Source organism: Falco peregrinus, chromosome 1, assembly GCF_023634155.1.
Source record: "Falco peregrinus isolate bFalPer1 chromosome 1, bFalPer1.pri, whole genome shotgun sequence".
Taxonomy (NCBI): Eukaryota; Metazoa; Chordata; class Aves; order Falconiformes; family Falconidae; genus Falco; species Falco peregrinus.
In genome coordinates this window covers 130322188-130340252 of record NC_073721.1, presented here as the reverse complement: position 1 = coordinate 130340252, position 18065 = coordinate 130322188, and the positions used below count along the sequence as shown (strand labels likewise).

The 18065-nt window shown below is 49.4% G+C and overlaps 1 protein-coding gene across 1 annotated transcript; it reads left to right on the top strand.

Annotated features, from left to right (window-relative positions):
- Positions 1-3597: 3597 nt before the first annotated feature.
- Positions 3598-17643, top strand: OAZ2 (ornithine decarboxylase antizyme 2). The gene is given in 6 exon segments (XM_055819192.1): positions 3598-3721; positions 6909-6984; positions 6986-7066; positions 12235-12410; positions 14168-14253; positions 16079-17643. Coding segments are annotated over 6 exon segments (573 nt in total). The 5' UTR covers positions 3598-3701; the 3' UTR covers positions 16213-17643.
- The last annotated feature ends 422 nt before the right edge of the window (positions 17644-18065 follow it).

Genomic DNA, 18065 nt, shown 5'->3' with positions numbered 1-18065 from the left:
CGAGGCGCTGCATCTGAGGCTCTGGCTGGCCACAGCAGCCATCACACAGTCCAAGGCTAGCCGCGTGTTGCTCCAATGCGGAGGGCAAAGCCAAGGGACAGATCTGTGCTACTCGCTTGGCGAAAGGGCACAGAGAAGGGCTACAGCCCGCCACTTCTCTAGTACAACTGCCTCTGCAACAGTGCTGTTTCCTGTATCTGAGTGGCTGCATCACTGTGAGGTCAGCAAGAAACCCTGTGACTGCATTGCCATGGAGCCGGCCGAGCGGGTGAACTTGCTTCTGGCCATTTCTCACACAAAGGCAAAGACAGCATGGCCAGGACTGCAGTCAAGGAAAAGCACTGAGCAAATGTCCAAGATGGCCTGTCCCGCAGGGACTCCGCTCTATTTCACGGCCCCAAACATCTGCGCAGTGCCTTTACCATCAGACCTGCGCACAAAAAGGCTGTGACCGAGCCATTGTCCTCACATCATCTTGTCCTTGCCCGTCTCCATCTAGCGTCTTCTGTCTCGGTGTCAGGCAGTTCCAAGAGGCTGGGGCTACCTGCCTGCCCAGCCCCAGCCCACCAGTGGTCACCAACTCCAGGTGCAGGAGAGCTCTGGGTCTCTGCTCTCCAGCCAGGGAAAAATGCATCACTTCTCTCTGTAGTTTTTTCTGGTGGAAGTATTAAGAGCTACGTAGTCCGCACAACTAATCACAGTAATTAATGGGAATAATTGAGATACCCAACCAATATTTGCAAGCCTCTAAAATAGAAAGGTTGCAGATCTCATCTGTTCCACATCTAGAATTTGGGATAATCAATCACAAAACCCAGTGCAACACACAGCAAAGCTATTCAGAGGTGCACATTGTACATCAGGCTAGCTGTGGGAAAAAAGTCCCAAACCATGGCACAACAGTACTTCTCATTGCCAAAACCCTGGGCAGGGCAATAAAACCCGTTTCCAGGCCAGGAGAGGACATAGCAGAAACGATTTTGCAAAGTGACACAGCGCTGACAGAACCAGAGCATGGCAGAAACAGCTAGCACTCTTCTGGGCTGACTCTTGGGTAGCAGGCTAAAATCACATGTGGAACTCTCGGAGCTGGGAAGCTGCCTGCAAGCAGCTTTTATTTGAGAAATAAGAAAGGACAGAAGGGTGACAGTACAGCTGGGAGAAGGGTGGCAGTGCTCAGCAGAGCCTCACTGCTTATAAGCAAGGGCAGCAAAGAAGGGACAGCAGGAACGCTCTCCTGCACATACGAGAATGAAAGCGGTGCAGGGCCTCACAAGAGCAGGGAAAGGGAAAGCCACAAGCACTGCAGCAGCACTGCCAGGTGACAAGTGCCTAAGGAAAGGACAGGCAGGGTGCTCGCTCTGACGGAATAAGAGCCCAAGCAGGGTGTTTGCTCTGTAAAATACCTGCCTGTCTGGGAGGTGTGGGGCCTGCAGGTGCTTGCTGGGAGCTCATGGAGGGCAAGGGGCAGCATGGAGCTGCCACAGCTGGGTCATGCCCACAGCCTGCCCAGAATATCGCACAGCAAGCTCCCTGTGCAGGGAATGGCCTTGTTTGGCCAAGAAAGGCAAAAAAAGTGCCCGCTGGACTCAACTGGCAGCAACACCCCAGTGAACAGTGACACCGTGACCCACGCGGTCATCACACCCAGCCTCTGGCGGTGTCTCTGAGCCACCCCTGAACTGTGGCACAATAGCACTTCTCACTGCCAAAACCCCAGTCAGGGCAGTAACAATGATGCCCGGTTACTTCAGGCAGGATTACTGTCTTCCCTCCTCCTCACACAGGGGACACTGAGGCACAAAGCAAGAAAGCAACATGATGGGTTCAGTAACGAGACAGTGATATCCTTTTTGGCTTTGAGCCCCTTGGCTACCAGGACATCTCTCAGAGCACCTGCCACCCTCCCCAAAAGGGGCATGCAGGCAGAGACACCCAAATCTGCAGCACCTCAACAAAACATTTTAGAGCCACAAGCAACAGCTGGAGACCTTATACTTTGCAAACTTTCCTCAGCATAGACGGGGACATGGAGCAACATGCAATAATAATAAAAAAAACTTCCCGGGGGGATACAGAAATAATACCATGTACATTCCAGCTTCCCGAACCACAATCGCCTGAGAAGCCGGCACTGTGGGAAAGTCTCAGCTTGCTTTTCCTGGGTATTATAAATAGAATTATGGCTGCAAGCAGGGCTTTAAACGCGGAGGAAGGGGGAAAAGGCCATTTAACGGGCTCTGTTTGAACTTGGACTCTGGCTAGCATCCAGCTCTCTGCAGAACAGCTGGTCACTTCCTGCTGAGTGAAGGCCAGTGCTCCCGCGCTGGGAACCAGGAAGCCCTGGCTGAGGGCTGCCTGTCAGATCCCAGAGTCCATGAGCTTGCTGGGCATCGCACCTTGGGCTGCCATGTCAGTCACTTGGGAGCCTGCTCTGCTCCTGCTTGAGGCCAGGCCTCTGTTCTCCCATATGCTGCCGACACCAGCAGATAGATGGTGTGAGACCAGGCAAGTAGGTGTGAGACTTCCCCAAGACTCCAGTCCACAAGGCTGTCATCCAAAGGATCTCAAGAACTTCTCTTTCAGCAAGCTGCTCTTTCTGACCCCATATGAAGGCTCAGCACCCACCAAGCTCTGCGGGACTGAACCCCAGAGGTTACACTGCCTGGCTCTCCAGGCTCCTTGCCTTTGCCTGAGTAACTGCGGCTGCCTTTCCCTCATGGGTAGGCTGCTCATCACAAGCCCCTGCAGAGCCCTGCCATGGGCAGCTCAACATCCTCCTATCCACTCACTCTTCCCTCCCTTACTCTAGCTCCTGCTCATCGAGGTTATGAGCCTGCAGTTCCCCAGGCCAACTTTCAAGCACTAGCATCATACTTCAAGCAGGATATCCCACACCAGAACCAGCAGCTTGTTCTGTAGCGATACCAACGGGGCCAGGGCCAGCAATTCCTTACTTAGCCTTGGTCCCCAGCCTCCTCTCCCACTGCTTCAACAGGAGCCAGAAACGCCTCCAGATAACTTTCAACCTAAGGGCCCTGGCCTCCTCCACTGTAAGGAACAACGCAGACCTGCCTGTTTCCTGCTACGGTATTGCGGCTTCTCACCCTTCCTCCCCCCACCGGCTGCACGCTGCTCCCTATCCCTGTGCAGGCGTCTTTCCCCCAGCCCTCAGGACCCCGCTCCCCCAGAGTGGCCAGCGGGCGCCTGGCTGGCCTGAGGACAGGGAGGCCCCCCCGAGGCGAGGCGGCAGGGCCCCCAGAGGCGAGGTAGGCCCCACGGGCCTGCCGCCCCCGCGCTCCCTGCCCGCCCGCGGGGTGCCAGCCGCCCCACGGGAGACAGCGGGGGCTCGGGTCCCCTCAGGCAGCCGCCGGGCGGGCAGCAGCCCCTCGGGGGGGACGCCACGGTGCTGGCAGCCCCGCAACGGCCACCCTGCCACCGCTCCGCGACCCCGGCAAGGCGTGCGCGACCCCGCGCGCCGCGGAGGCGGGGAGCGGCGCGCCCGCACGCGGGGCGGGCGGGCGCGCGGGGCGGCGGGCTCCCAGGCTGCCCGGCGCGGCGCGGCGCGGGGCGGGGCGGGGCGGCGCGGGGCGGGCCCGCGAGTCAGTCGGAGCGCGGCGGCCAGCGAGGGCGGCAGCTGCGGAGTGGAGCCGGAGCGGGCAGACCCAGCCGAGCCGAGGCGGAGCCGGAGCAAGCCCAGGATGATAAACACCCAGGACAGGTACGGGGCGGCGCGGTCCCCACCCTGCCCACCCCGCCGGGGCCTCCCTCGCCCCTCAGTGCGGGCCCGGGGGCGGGCGGCCTCCACCTTCCCCCGCTGAAACCCCCGTCGGGGCGGCGCCTCTCCCCGAGGAGCGACCCCGGGCGGGGGCCGGGCTCGGCTCCGGGGGGCACCTCGGCGGTCGGTGTCAGAGCCCCCGTGGTCGGGCAGGCCCCTGAGGCGCGGGTTGTGCCTTCCCGCCCCGGGGGGCTCCGGGCAGGCAGCCCTTCTGGCTATCGGCAGGCAGGGCCTTACTCGGGTTGTGGGTCTTGTGCTCAGCTGACCAGATTATCTTGTCTGTTCCTTCTGTAGAGTCCTGAAAGCGTTGTTTCCTGAACCTCTGTTGTGCTGTGTAGATAAGCACCCGGGGGATGTGTACAGAACAGCCTTGTTTCTTGGCTGTTGCACGCATGGTAGCACAGCTGTGCTGTGTTCATTAGATGGTTATTTACAAGTTGCTCCCCACATCAGGTTGCTTAATACATGGCTTGCAATGGCTGGTACCATCATATTTTACAGGCTAGGTGCAGCCCACATCTTCAGAGCCTGTTCTGAAGAGCAACACAAAAGAAAACCTAACGGTAATGTCAGGGGAGCTGTGTGGATCCATCTGACTGGTCTAAGTGTTTAGCATGAATAAAACCCCCCAAAACCCGAGAAAACATGCAGCTTTTAGAGCCCAAGGTGCTGGTGGTTGTTGTGGAGTGAAAGCAGTGCTGGCCCGGGGCTTCAGGTACGAGGGCTGTTGAAGAGCAGCTGTGACGGGGTTCAGAAGTTGCTGAGTTGTCCTTTGCACTTCCCAGGGACAGGGCACGGGGTTGGGATTGCTGGAGGCTTAGCAAGTTAAAATTATACCTACTGGCTGAAAACATACGCTTGCTTCCAGCTCCTGTTTCAGGCGAGACTCAGTCAAGAAGCTTTTGCTTGGGAGTTTCTTCAGGGAAAAGTGGTCTTTTCAGATCAGTGATCTAAATGAAGCTTCTGGATAGCAGCTTCTCAGAAGGGAGGCTAGGGGAGAGCACAGTCCTAAATTTTAGGCTATAAACAGGCCTCAGGGAATGGAGTTGCAGTGGGCTGCTTGTGCACAGATGCATGAAATGATCAGACGTTGTTGGGCGCTTGCATGAACTTCTTCCCAGGGTGTAAATGTGCACCTGGAGGAAGGAAAACCTCTTAATACGTGCCATATGCACATGCGCTCTCTTCCCAGTGTTGCCTGACAGCGCTGCCCTGTGTATGCTGCTTTCAGGACCCTCCCTGGCTGCCACTGTGAAGTTTTGGGGGAGGGTGGCGGTGTGCGGGTCGGTCTGTGGTCTGGGCTAGGTGAAGCACCATGCCGCAGGCAGGGCTCAGCAGCTAAAGGGGTCTTGTGTTTGGACTTCTGCATGTGCCAGAGGAAGCGAAACTGGGAAGTGTCTTGAACCGTTTTTGTGTGAAAACTACGCTTTCCCCCCCCCTACAGTTCATTATCCAGCTTCTTGATGCCTTGGCCGCAAGTTGGCTGGAGCTATCAATAGTACATTGTTGACTGGGGGGTGAGGGAGGAGGGAAGGGAATAACAAAGCTGCCAACAGCTTTCTGGGGGTGGGGAATGGCACAGCAAAGTGCTTTGTCATGCCTCTCGACATCCACTACTACTGAATACACACTGGTCCATTGATAGCCCCAGTCATGCCGTGAGGAGGGACTGTATTAACACAAAAAGCCGCTGAGCATATGTGCAAAAGGGTTTGCCCTGGGAAATCTTTCCTGCAACTGCTTCATATCTTTTTTTTCCTGATGCATTTAAACAGTCTTTTCTCCAAGAAGTGGAGGCTGTAGGCCACAGCACATGGGAACGCTGCTGAAGAGCCCCATATAGGGAACCTGGAGCAGGAAATACGTGGAGGAAGAATATTTGTGTTTCCTGTAGAGAGATTATTTTGGTATGAAGTGGCAAGCCAAGATCTTAGCAAAGTCTGCCTGTGTCATAACTGTGTTCGTGAGTTATTTTTTGGCATTCAGAAATGCCAAATGTCGGTAGTTTGTTTGCAGTCTGGTATATGTTTGTAGCATACTGTATAGGCGGTTCAGGTGATTCTGATAGTGCAGCTTGGTACTTGGTCTTTGGATACTGAAGCCTGTCTCCCTCCTGGGGAGGGATTAGAATGGAAAAACGCTGTCTTAGGAACAGCTCAGTGAGAAGTTTTAGGGCAGACAGTAAGCTGTCAATAAATCTACAGAGTCTGCCTGCTATAGCCTTGGTCCTCGCTCCGTGTGCTTATTGAAAACCCTTGTACTCACCTTTATTTTGGTGGTGTTTACATAGCTTTGCACTGTACTTGTTTCATAATGGGAACACTGGGGAATGGCTGGTTTCTCTGCATTGCTGTTGCAGGCTTTGTTAGAGGGATACCACTGCTGTGCCATGCCTCAGCAAAGAGCTTTTGTGGTACTGATAAAGGAAGCAATGCTCCAGAAGTAAAATAATTTGCTTTCATGAACTTTATAAAAGCTAGAGCAGATATTAAAGCCTGCATTCAAAGTGATCCTGAAAGACCATGTATAGCACATCCGAACAAACTTAGAAACTGCAAGGGAAACATACTTTATTGCTCTTAAAAGTAGATCTGTGGAGTGAACTTGTAATATTTAGGGTTGGGGTGAAGAACGTATGTATGATGTTTCATTTGCATGTGAAAATGTCAGCTCAGATGTTGTAGAGTGTGTTGAAAATATCTGAAGAACCAGCCCTTTCACGCCTCCTCGTTTTGAAAATGTGAAACTTAAACCTCCTCCTTCTGGGTCCTGTTGATCTATTTGTAGATACTTGTCTATAGAAAATGTGTGCTCATCTGGTCATGCGTTTCCAGCCATCTGCTATTGGCAGACTTCCAGGTGTCCCTTATTAGCATGAGGTTGCTCAGCACTCTCTCAGGGTTCTTGGCTGCAAAGCCCCTCCGTTTCTAACAAAACACCACTGGTTTCTGATACAACTTGGGCAGTGACTGTTTTTGATGTAGGTCCCTGGGTGCTGAAGCTCTGATAGCTGCCTCTGACATGCTGTGGAGGAGCAGGGATATGAACGGTTTGGGGTAATGAGGAGCTGTAGCATCTGAAATGTGATCCCTGCTAATGTAACCTGGTGTTCTCTCTCTTTTTCTTGCAGTAGTATTTTACCTTTGAGTAACTGTCCCCAGCTGCAATGCTGCAGGCACATTGTTCCAGGGCCTCTGTGGTGCTCCTGATGCCCCTCACCCACTGTCGAAGATCCCCGGTGGGCGAGGGGGTAGCAGGGATCCTTCTCTTTCAGCTCTGATATATAAGGTGAGAAAGATCTGGCATCTAAATAATGACCTGTACCTGTGTTGCAATTGTGTTTGATTCCTTTCACAGTCTGATGGGAATAAATGCAAATAACTCCAAGGTAGTAAGTGGGAGAACAGCTAATTTTTCAGCAACCCTGTTGGCAGGTTTATACCACCCGTTTATTAAGAAGCAAGAGACCTTTTCTCAAAGATGTGCAGCAAATAATTCATTAGCCCTGTTCCCAGAGGCCTGTTTAAGCTATTCTATGTGGAGCCAGCATTATCAAAACATGAAACAACTTCTTAAATGTCTCAAAAAAGAGGAAGTGAGAAGTAGAAAGGTGAAATGCAGAGAGAGAATGGTTGATAAGCTCCTTCCTGTGCCCTAGTCCGGAAGGTAACGCTGTCGGGGCCTGGGAGCTGCCTGAACTGATGTACTGACTTCACAAAAGAGCAAGGTAGCCATCCACTTCACACTCAAACGTTTCTAGAACATGTAGCTAGGATGAGGCAAGATCAGGGAGGCTTTGTAGCATGTGGCTCTCTGGTTTTGGCCCTCTTCATTGAGTGGGACCTTTCCTTTTGAACGAAGAAACCTGACTGTTCCTTGCTGTAGAATAATTGACGCTTGTGCAACTTTGTGTTGTGGTGGCACACATCTGTCTGCCTTCTGGGATGGGGCTGCTTTGCCACATGCCAGGGAATCAAGTGCTGTCAGATGAGGTAGCCTAAATTTGTGCTCAGCTTGCAAATTCGGCTGTTCAGACAGGAGTGTTGTCATAGGTGTTAGACTAGATTTGTAATTACCCAGTGGGAGGCATGCAGACTCTATATGATGAAAAAATACAAGTCCTTTTGGGTCACGGCTACCAAAGTCTCCTCTTTAAATTCATGAGAGAATTGCAGGCCTTGTGGCTGCCTTCAGAGGAGTTTTCTTTAATGCAGCCTTGGTGAATTTTTAGCATGTGCCTCACCTGCTTACCTTGTAAATAAACGCCAACCTCTGTAGCCTCTTAATAACATCAGCTTAATGCTATTGAGTTAAATTGTCACAGATGTTACGCAGGGGTATGAAACCCAGAGAAGCAGCAGAGCACAACGGGCTTCCTGTCAGATAAAGAAGATATGTAAATAGCTTCAAGAGGGCTCAGGACAACTAATGAATTCCCTCTGGGTGGGAGGGGATGAGAAATAGGGGACCCTGCAACTTAAACTTCTGCAGGCCAGCTTTGCCAAGCCTTGTAGACACACCAGACAAGGTCCAAAGGCAGACAATGGGCTCAGTTTGGAGACTTTGAAGTGTTTAATTTCAGTACGGCCTTGAATTTGCACAGAAGCTTTTGGCAGTGGTGTGTAGGCAGGGGTTGCTGCCTGTGGGGATGTCATCTATATAGCTGCATCCCAGAAATACAGATGTAATTCTTCCTGGGTTTGTTGCTGACAAAAGCTAGCAGAATCTGTTCAGAAAATCAGCCGCTTCTGTAACAGAGCTCATCCCAGAGCAGAGCAGGCTGTGTTGTCCAGTGGTTTGAAGTCAAAGCTCAGATGGAGGTTGCTGGGACTCTCTCTGCCCCTCTCCGTCCCCTGCTCAGTTTAGCAATGCTGTAGTTACAGCAGACTGAGCTTTTCAGCCAGCAAGCTTCAGTATGACCTGGAAAAGCATCTGGACCCAAAAGCTTAAATCTTTTTTTTTCCAGCTTTATCAGCTGTTCTAGTTCAAGGGGTGACCTTTCGGAACAAGCCTGCCTCCTTTGGAGCATGCAGCGCAGTGCTGATAGACAACAGCACTATAAATTAAGCAGCTGGGTCTCCCTACAGTTGTTGGTATTTTTGTATTGAGACTTAATACTCGTTCCTTCATCATGGCAGCTTTACTTGAGCTGGGAATGCAATAGCAATCAGCATCGGTGCTGCGCAGCCAGGACGGGCTTTGTGCGAATGGACGTGCTCTGGCTAGCAAACTTGGCAGGAGGCTGCAGGTGTAGCACATGCCAGCAGTAGGCTGCTTACATGGGTTTCTCCAGCCGCTTGGCTATGGTAGATCATAACATCCTCTCTTCTTATGCTGCCAACATGTAGGGGCCTCCCCCGTCCTTCTCCGGACATCTGAGGAGCGTAGCTGGGTTGAAAAATCTTGTGCTCAATGAATTGTAACCAAGTGGAAGCTGGTCTTTGTGGCGTTACCTCGCTGAAATGGAGCGGGGTGCCAGAGAGCCGGTGGTTTAGGCAGCTGTGTACAAGAGATAGTCTGGTGGGGTTTTTTTGCCCATGATGGCATGACAGGGGGATTTTGCAGGGGTGAACTAAAACGAAACATTTGTTGCATAAACAGGATTTTACTTTGAGCAGCTTCCAAAAAAATCCCGGGCTGCTGCTTCACAGGAACAGCTTCTCTCCCCAGCATCTCACTATCTCTATTTTGATGCCTAGAAATAAAATATCAGCTGCCCAAGACAGGCTGTGTAAATGTAACTCCCACTGAACTAGGGGAACTGGTTCTGTTAATCCCTGCAGTTGTGCTGCCTTTGGCTAATGAGCTGTTGCACTGTGGGGCTTTAAGTGGGAAAATCTCACGAGGTTTGGAGTGCAGGGCATAACTTCTGGTGGCGGAAGGGCTAAGCCAGAAGGCTTGGAAAGAGCTTTTCTCATCCTATTGCAGGCTCCTGCCAGTCTTCCTGCACAAATGCATGTGTGTGCCTCCCCCTTCAATGTGTCAATCCCAGCCTGCTTTTCTCAACTTTCCCACCCTGTTTTTGTTTTCTTGAACTGTAAGAAAAGAAGCATCTGTGAGCTTTTCTTGAGAGAAGGATCTTCTCTGAAAGAGAGATGCTTTCTGCACAGTAACAACTGTAAATGACTCCTATAAAGTGACTGGTGAAGGATGTGCATATAATCCCCTTGGTTTTGTTGTTGTTTTTTTTTTTTAAATAAACCCCTGTAGTGCTGAGCTCTCTGGGGTCAGGTCTGACTCTTGCTGCTGGCTCTGCGGTGGTTTTATCAGAGCAGTCTGGGCAGCTGTCTGTAGGTTTCTTGGTGTGCTTGGTTTAAAACTAACAGAGCCCGACAGCAGGCACAGCCACAAAAACTTTCAAACTCGATGAATAAACTTATTTCCTACAGGATATTTATTCTGATGAAGTGTAAACTTCTTTTTCGGCTAAGCTTTGTGGGCTTTAAACAAACAGCAGCTTCCTCTGCTCCAGTTACCGAAGCCAGGCAGTTCCTCATTTGCATGCAGTGTTATTTTGTTGCCAGCGTTCATGTACTCAATGGCTGCTGCTTTGTTGTGATAGGCAAACCAAGAGGGATCAATTTTAATACATATGGTAATAGGAATTAAAAGCACTGGGACACAGGCTCAAGGAGTCTGGAAAGGTTCTCAGTGTTGTTCTTGCTGAACCACTCACTGGTCTTTCAGCGGTGGTTACACCTTCATAGCTTAAAACACCTACAAGAAAATACCTGTGTGAAAAGCAGCAATACTGAGCAGACTTCCACCCTCTTACTGGGCATGGTTGGCTGCTGTGTTTGTACTGACCATCCTCTAAATGCATACCCACTGCAGATCCAAACTGGACTGAGCGTTCTTTGCTGTGCTGGCTCCCTGTGTGTGTTATGGTCAGATAAGAGTATATGTCACTACAAAGCATTTATTAAACCTTGTCTGGTGAGGTGCTGTCTTTCTGCAGCAGTGTCACTTGCTTCATTGTCAGTCCAGCTGATCATCAGCGGATCAGAGCTTGTAAAGAGCTGCTGGATTAATCACCTTGTTACAATAAAATTCCTGGAGACTGGATGGTCGCTCACCTAATAACCCAATGGAGTAACCCACTTCCCATCCCACCTGTTGATGCTGTTGAGGAGAGAGGGACATGTGGCTTTACCAGGCACTCCTGTGACTTGGGAGCAGAGCAGACATGACTCCCAATACCTGGTTAACTTCTGCTCTTCAAAGCTTTGCAGGTGACTTTGTAAACGTGAGGGAATCAGGATGCATGAGCCTGTAACCAAGCAGATGGGAATAGTTCAGCTTCCTTTGCAGCTGACAATTTTAACTTGGGAACCTAATGAATTTCTTCACCATTTCATTGGGGCTTTTTGAAGTGAAATGTGGAAGTCATTACTGGGCAAGCCAACTGCCTGCAGAAATTGTCAGGAGAAGGAATGGAGTTTTAACCACAAAATTTTTTTCTAGGAACTGCTGAGCTGAATCTGCGGTGCTCTGCATGCTTGGCGTTCTAGTTAGAGCAGTATTGGAGTGGACCATGTACATTTGTGGTCTCTGGAAAAGACCTCATGATCCTCAGATTTGTGTAGCTTCTGTCTGTTTTGGGATTCTCTTTGTGCTATGTGTTTTCCTCCCTTATACCAAAAGGCTAGCCATTTGCCATAGCAGTTGGTTGTAAGATCTGGGAAAGCAATTTGTGGTCATCCCCAAAGCAAAAAAACTGTGGTGGGGATTGGGGAGACAACGGAACTGGTCAAACTGCAGCAGCAGATGCTCTTCCAGCTTGTCAGTTCAAGTTGTGTTCTTTGAGGGGCAGGTCACGAACCATCCCTCAAAGATGTGGCTGGGACCTGTGGAGAATGAATGGACTTCCGCTACCCAGAAATTTAATACAATGTAAATATGCAAAACTACATTCCCTTGAACAGGAAAACATGACTAGGAAAATCACTCTGAGGTCTGAGTACTCATTGTGGTGTGTCCCTGAGGCAGTGAAAGGGGAAGGGAAAAGTATAATGATGCTCTTGGTAAGACTATAATACCATTTGTTTTGCATTTGGTCTCTCTAGTTGTATTCCACTGGCTGGTTAGTATGTAGGACTTTTTTGTTCTTTATGTTTGTATATAAATAAAAGTAAGGTGTTACAGGTAGTTCAGAACAATAGCTCTTAATCACTTTAGAGAGCTGTGACTCAAATGTGAGCTTGCAGCTGACTGCGCATATCTTCATGAGCTGTGGTGAATCTCACGGTGGCTGAATTCTAGTGATAGGCTGAAACTCTAGACACACAGAAGTCATAAGGGCTGGTCCTTTGTCAGGTGGGTGCTCCCACTGAAAACTCAGTCTCTCTGCATGCTCATTGAAGCATGATCTCTTACATTTTTGGTCTATAATCTCATGGATTGTTTTCTTTAACCCTAAAGCATATTTCATGAGCTTTTCTCCCTCCCTTGCACAGGACGAGAAGATCACTGTTAACCAAGATGTCCCAGTGCACGAAGGGAAGCCTCATATTGTCCACTTCCAGTACAAGGTCACAGAGGTGAAGACCTCCTCCTGGGATGCAGTGCTGTCTAACCAGAGCCTCTTTGTGGAAATCCCTGATGGATTATTAGCTGATGGAAGCAAAGAAGGGTAAGTTCAGGGTCTCAGAGCTGCATCTGTCGCTCCCCAGGCAGCAAGACTTTGCTTACGCGGGTGATGCTGTGTGTGGGCTGTATGTACGGCAATCTGAAGTATATCCTTACCCTGTTGCCTTCAGAGAACAGTCTTCCTGTTAGTCCTCCATATATATTTTGCCCTGGTGATCATTTTGTATGGGTTACTGTTTTTTGAGTCCATATGCTAATGAAAAACAAGCAGTAAATGAGCAGAGTGATCTTTGTGTACTTCTGGAAGCCTTTTTCCAAACTTTTTCTTTTTTTTTTTTTTTCTGCTGGCCACTTGGCAAGCTTATTTTGGCAGGTGTTTTCCTCTCTTTCAGGGGGGGAAAAAACCTCCATTATATTGATGTGCTGCTTCTCATCAGTAGGTGGATCTGCTCTTGGAGTGCCGCCACGCAGGCGTTGGGCTCTGCCAGAATCTCTGATTTTTCTCTGTTGGCAGAATACGGTAGTGTTTTGTCCAGACAGCTCTGCTCTGGGAAGTTTGTGTAAACGCAGCTTCCAGAGCAGCTACTTCCTGCCAAGTGCTTTGCCAGAGATGTCCGCTGGCGGGAAGCGCTGTAGCGTAGATGTGGCTTTACTGGATTCCTCTGCAGAGCACTTTGAAGTCCTCCTAAATCTTCAAGTAGGCTTCATCCATAAATGACGCAAGCTAATTAAGAAAGAAACCTCACTGCGCACCTTCAGTAAGTGTCAGTATTCTTGCTGTCTCACACTTCTCTCATTTGACTGTGTGAGTCCATGTAAATGTTTGTGTAATTTCTTCAGGTAGCCCATAAATCTTTTAGCTGTCCAGGAGCCTACTCTCTTGGGAGCAGGTTCTTCTGGGAGGGAATTTATACGCCTGTGTCATTGTGACTTAAAGCACAGTTTTGTTGGATTATTTTTAGCTAGGTAAAACAGCCTAGTAGAGGCTATAATTAAAATAGTTCACTACCATATTAACAAAACCCTTGCAAATTTTATCTCCCTTGCTGCACTCCAGTCTTACTGACTGCTGTTTAATTAGATGTCAATTGAAGCCCTGTTTGTCACTGCTCTAGCAGTCTGCGTCGTAAATGGTTACAAGGCCAGCAGTGACAGCGACAGCTCCACCATGCCGATCCCTGGGGCTCAGAGAGGAGTTAATGCAGCACTGCTTCCATCAAGAGGTGGCAGAAATAATTCAGCTGGAAAGGCAGGAAGCATGGATTCAGGGTGCATCAGCTGTGCCAGCCAGCTGATGTGTTCAGGAAATGGCTTTTCCTGTGTACATGCTCCTTCAGTGATGTTTTTCTCTTCTCTTCTGTCTGGCATGAGCTTGTATCTATTTTTTGTTTCTTTCCCCCACCCCACCCCCTTTTCTCCCATAAACAACAAAATTTAACAAAACAAATCCCCTCATGTATGTTGCCAGTGGAGGGGACGTGGCCTGGCTTGGGATTAGCTGCAATATTCAGCTTCCCACATACGAAGGCTGCTGTGGGTGGATGTTTGTGCATGCCAGCACGCAGATGCAGAGGACAGTGACTTGTTTGGTGACTTGATGTGAGGACAGCTCTTGGTTCAGCAGAGCTGGATAGTGAAGCAGGAAGCCCATTGTTTCAGCACCCATTGTTCACTGGAAGGGGTCTGTAAACAAGTAATCTTTCTGCCTGAAAACATCCAAACAGTAGGTAATTCTCAGAGGCTTCCTTGGGACAGGACTTCCTATAGCTGATGTTCTTTTGTCTTCCTCCTCCTTGGCAGGTTATCAGCACTGTTGGAGTTTGCTGAAGAAAAAATGAAAGTAAACTACGTCTTTATTTGCTTCAGAAAAAGCAGAGAAGACAGAGGTGAGAACTCGTCCCCACTGTCACGTTTGCTCCCTAGATCTAAGGCAGTGCTGCTGAAGCTGTACAAAAATCTGGTAATCCCAAGGCAAGACTCCACAGGATGCTTCCTATTTCAGTAATTGTTAAGTGTGTAGTTCTTGTGGCGTTCGTACAAATTAGTAATAGCTCCTTGTGAAGGAAATAAGCCCTTTCTTGAGACTAAGGGAGAGGGAGTATTTTGGTTTCTCCAGCAGTTATGCTTTGCTGTCCTGCCATTAATTACTAGTACTCTCATGCAGAAAGCTGCTTCTGAATTACTTGGAGTATTTTGTTGCCCAGAAATTGGCTAATACTACTACTTTGGTAAGGAGTGAAGGTCTCCATTTGGCACCTGGTTTCTGTGATTTGGAAGGAGAAACCAGGGAGAAGTTGTTATGTGGGAAATGAACACTTGTAGCTTGTTGCTCTGATGTTCATCTGCTTTTTAAAGATCTCCCAGCACTTTTGCCCTTCCGTAGGCTTACAGGTAATCCTGACCCTGGCTATAGATGCTTATGGCTTAAAAGGGCTGCATTAAGATCTAAAGATAGACGTGTTGGATGAGTGATTACAGCATGGAAGTTTGAGATTTGTGGTGAGGTACCAGGCTCTATGGCTCTGTCACTTTCAATCTTACTAGATGCAGGCTAATAACCAAGTAATTGCCATGGCAGGAGTAATTCAAACCTTAATTCTAATTTTACTCTGCTGCTTCACAAGCTGCACTGTCTTTTCTGAAACGAAGTGCGTTATTAGAGTTAAGCTGTGCTGAGCCCAGGAAGATGTCATTCCACATTACGATGCCAATTGTAATTTTCAGATTAAGTTCTTGCTGTAATGTCATCACCACCAGAGGTTGTACAGGTGACCTCTGCAGTGGCTGGTTGCAGGAGACATACTGGGTTTTGGTTTTAAAAGTGGGCCGTGTGTTGTTCTTGGACCTGGCTTATTTGTATGAGTTCCAGAGTGCTCCAGATCCTGGGTCCTTGTCTGTGCAGTTGAAACTTGGTCCTGTCTTGAAAATACGCAGGGGCTCCTCTGCGTGACCATTTGGTGGCTTGGGGCTGATCATCAGAGGGTGCTGTAGAGATCAGGTGCTGCCCAAGGTAACTTTAACGGGGCACATTTAGTAATTTAGTGACAAGGGAGCGTGCATCCAGTCACTGCATAATGCAGCCTTGCCTGACTGAGACAAGGTGTGTGCGGCACTTCTGGACTGACCCTGCTCTGAACTTCTGTCTGTAACCCATGGTGGCTTTCCTGGGGGACTGCACCGAACTGTGCTGAGCCGTCTTGAGTTTCCACTGAGCTCCAGGTCCTGTTTGTGGAGACAGCAAATGTCTACCTAGACCCTGAGCAAACAGATTCCTGTTGGCTGCTGTCTGACCCACTTTCAGAGCTTAAAGGGTGCTGGGACCCACTTAAGTACAGAATAAAAACTGTGACGTGCTGCAGGATGGCCATGTGCATCCTGGGAAGGTGGGAGTGCAGCTGGTGCAGGTAGATGACCAACTATCGCTGTTTCTCAGAGGAAGTGGAAAAGACATCGCAGGATAAACATGGACAGACCTGCTCGGCTGCACAACTAAAATCCCCTTCACGCTTAGGAGCGGCTGTGATGAATGCAGGAAGAGACAAAACCTCCTATTCGAGAGGGCTGTCATGTTCAAATGGGGGTTTTCTGTGCAGGAAGTTTTGGATGCAACTTGCGGATGGTGTTCAATGCACTTTGGTATTCATGGCTTCCAGGGTGATACAGGTAAAGAGGATTATTCCTGGTGGTAACAGATTTCCTTCTCTTTGGTAGCTCCGCTCCTGAAGACATTCAGCTTCTTGGGCTTTGAAATTGTGAGGCCTGGTCACCCCTCTGTCCCGTCACGGCCAGATGTGATGTTCATGGTGTACCCCCTGGATCAGAACTCTTCCTCTGATGAAGAATAGCTACAGCAGAGGACTCCAGTGTGACCTGAAAATGCTGTTGAGGGGAGAGAGGGTTACATCTCCTTTCTTGAGGAAAGGGAAAACAAGCTTCTGTTGGACTGAAACTGCATTTCTCATTGTTAGGTTGGCCTGTGTATCCTCAGAGTTGACTATCTCGTTGAAATGTTTTGCCTAGAGAACTATATATACACACATGTAATCACCAAATAGTAAATGGAAGATGTTATGAACTGGCATAGGAGCTCTTTACGTGCAGCCGTGTGGTGTGTTAGCCTAGGGGTGCCCCGTGCCCAGGCCGTGTGTGTGGGGGGGAGCACAGCGGTAGGTGCAGTATGAACTCCTTGACTTCTCTAAACCTGTGTTGGTCCTTTCCCAATCACCCGACATGCGCTCATCTGACAGACTACCTTCTTGGTTTTCACTCAAGACTCTTTAAGTAGAGGGTGTGTTTTGGGTGTTAGGCACAAGGAGATGTGCTCGAGTTTAACCTTTAACACTACATTAAAACCCCCTTGTGTCTCTGCTTTGGGGCGACCGATGCTGTTTTAACTGGTCTAATTTTTTTCTTTTTTTTTTGTTTTGTTTTAAACTTATTGCTCTTCCAGCTTTTGTTTTAAGCGGTCTTAACTCTGTTCAATGTTACCACTGCACTATCACAGCGTTCAATAAAAGGGGCATTCAGATGAACTTCACACAGCTGGGGCTGCTTATTTGAAAGGAACAGAGCTTCTGGTGGGCCTCCTATAGTGCTGGAATGGTTTCTGAAGGTCAAGTGAGTGTTTGGAGCAATACCTCTGCCCTGGGGGAACGTTTTCTTAGCTGCCTGCAGTGTGAAAGTCCAAAGAGCCAAAAAAAGCTCATACCTTTATCCTCTGCCCAAGAACAGTACAGAGCAGGCCTGTGGCTGCCACCTCTGTTTTTGCTCCTCACCTTTCCAAAGAGATGATCTCAAGAGTTGAGTCACTGAGCTAATGGCTGTATCCAAACCAAAATGGGTTGCGTGTGGGGGCAGGCATGGATGGTGGGATGCTCTCGCCATCCAGGGGCTTTCCTGGGATGGAGGGATGGGGCTGTGGTGCTGGTGGTACCTCACGTTTCAGCCCTGCCCTTTCTAATGCTGGAGAATGAGGTTATGCTCTTGTCTTTGTGCCATGTGGATGTAACCTGGCTGGCTTTCTTTGAAAGGCAACATGAGAAGGGTGTATTTATAAACTGTGCCCCAGAGGTGTGCTGTGAACCCTCTTCCTGGCCTGGCTGCTTGTGTGTGGCATTGTCCTTGTGTGCTTTGTTGTGCTCTCCTCCTTCTGTGGAGGATTTTGTTAAAAGCTGAAGCCAAGCCATTCCATAAATGTCATGGTCAGTGTTTTCTGTTTGGGGGAGAGAGTTGGGGCTAGGATACAAGTTTGTGTGAATAAATAATCTTAAAGTTTGTCTCTCTCTTTCCCTCCTTCCCTTCCAATGAAATGAAAGGGCTGGTTGCTCTACTCCCTCTTCAATGGGGCATTAAGTCCCATCTGGTTTAAAATCAGAGGCCGTGCTGTGCTGATGGGGAGGGCCTCTGCCCCAGCTTTTATTGTGGGGCCATTGGCCCCTCTACTTGCTGGCTGTGGCTTTGAAACAGGCATTGCCCCTCCTGTCCTTGTTCCAGGTGCTGTGATGAGACAGAGCCCTTGCACCTGCTCCCTAGCTGAAACAATGCTGCTTCCTAGTTCTGGCTTTTGAAAGGGCAAGTTTTACCCCTTCCTTGAACCATGGGGTGTTGCTGCATGCTCCAGGGCCCTCCTGCCACCCCATGGTGCTCCTCTACTGGCACATCCCTAATGTGATGAGGCGGGAACTGCTTTGCTTCTTCT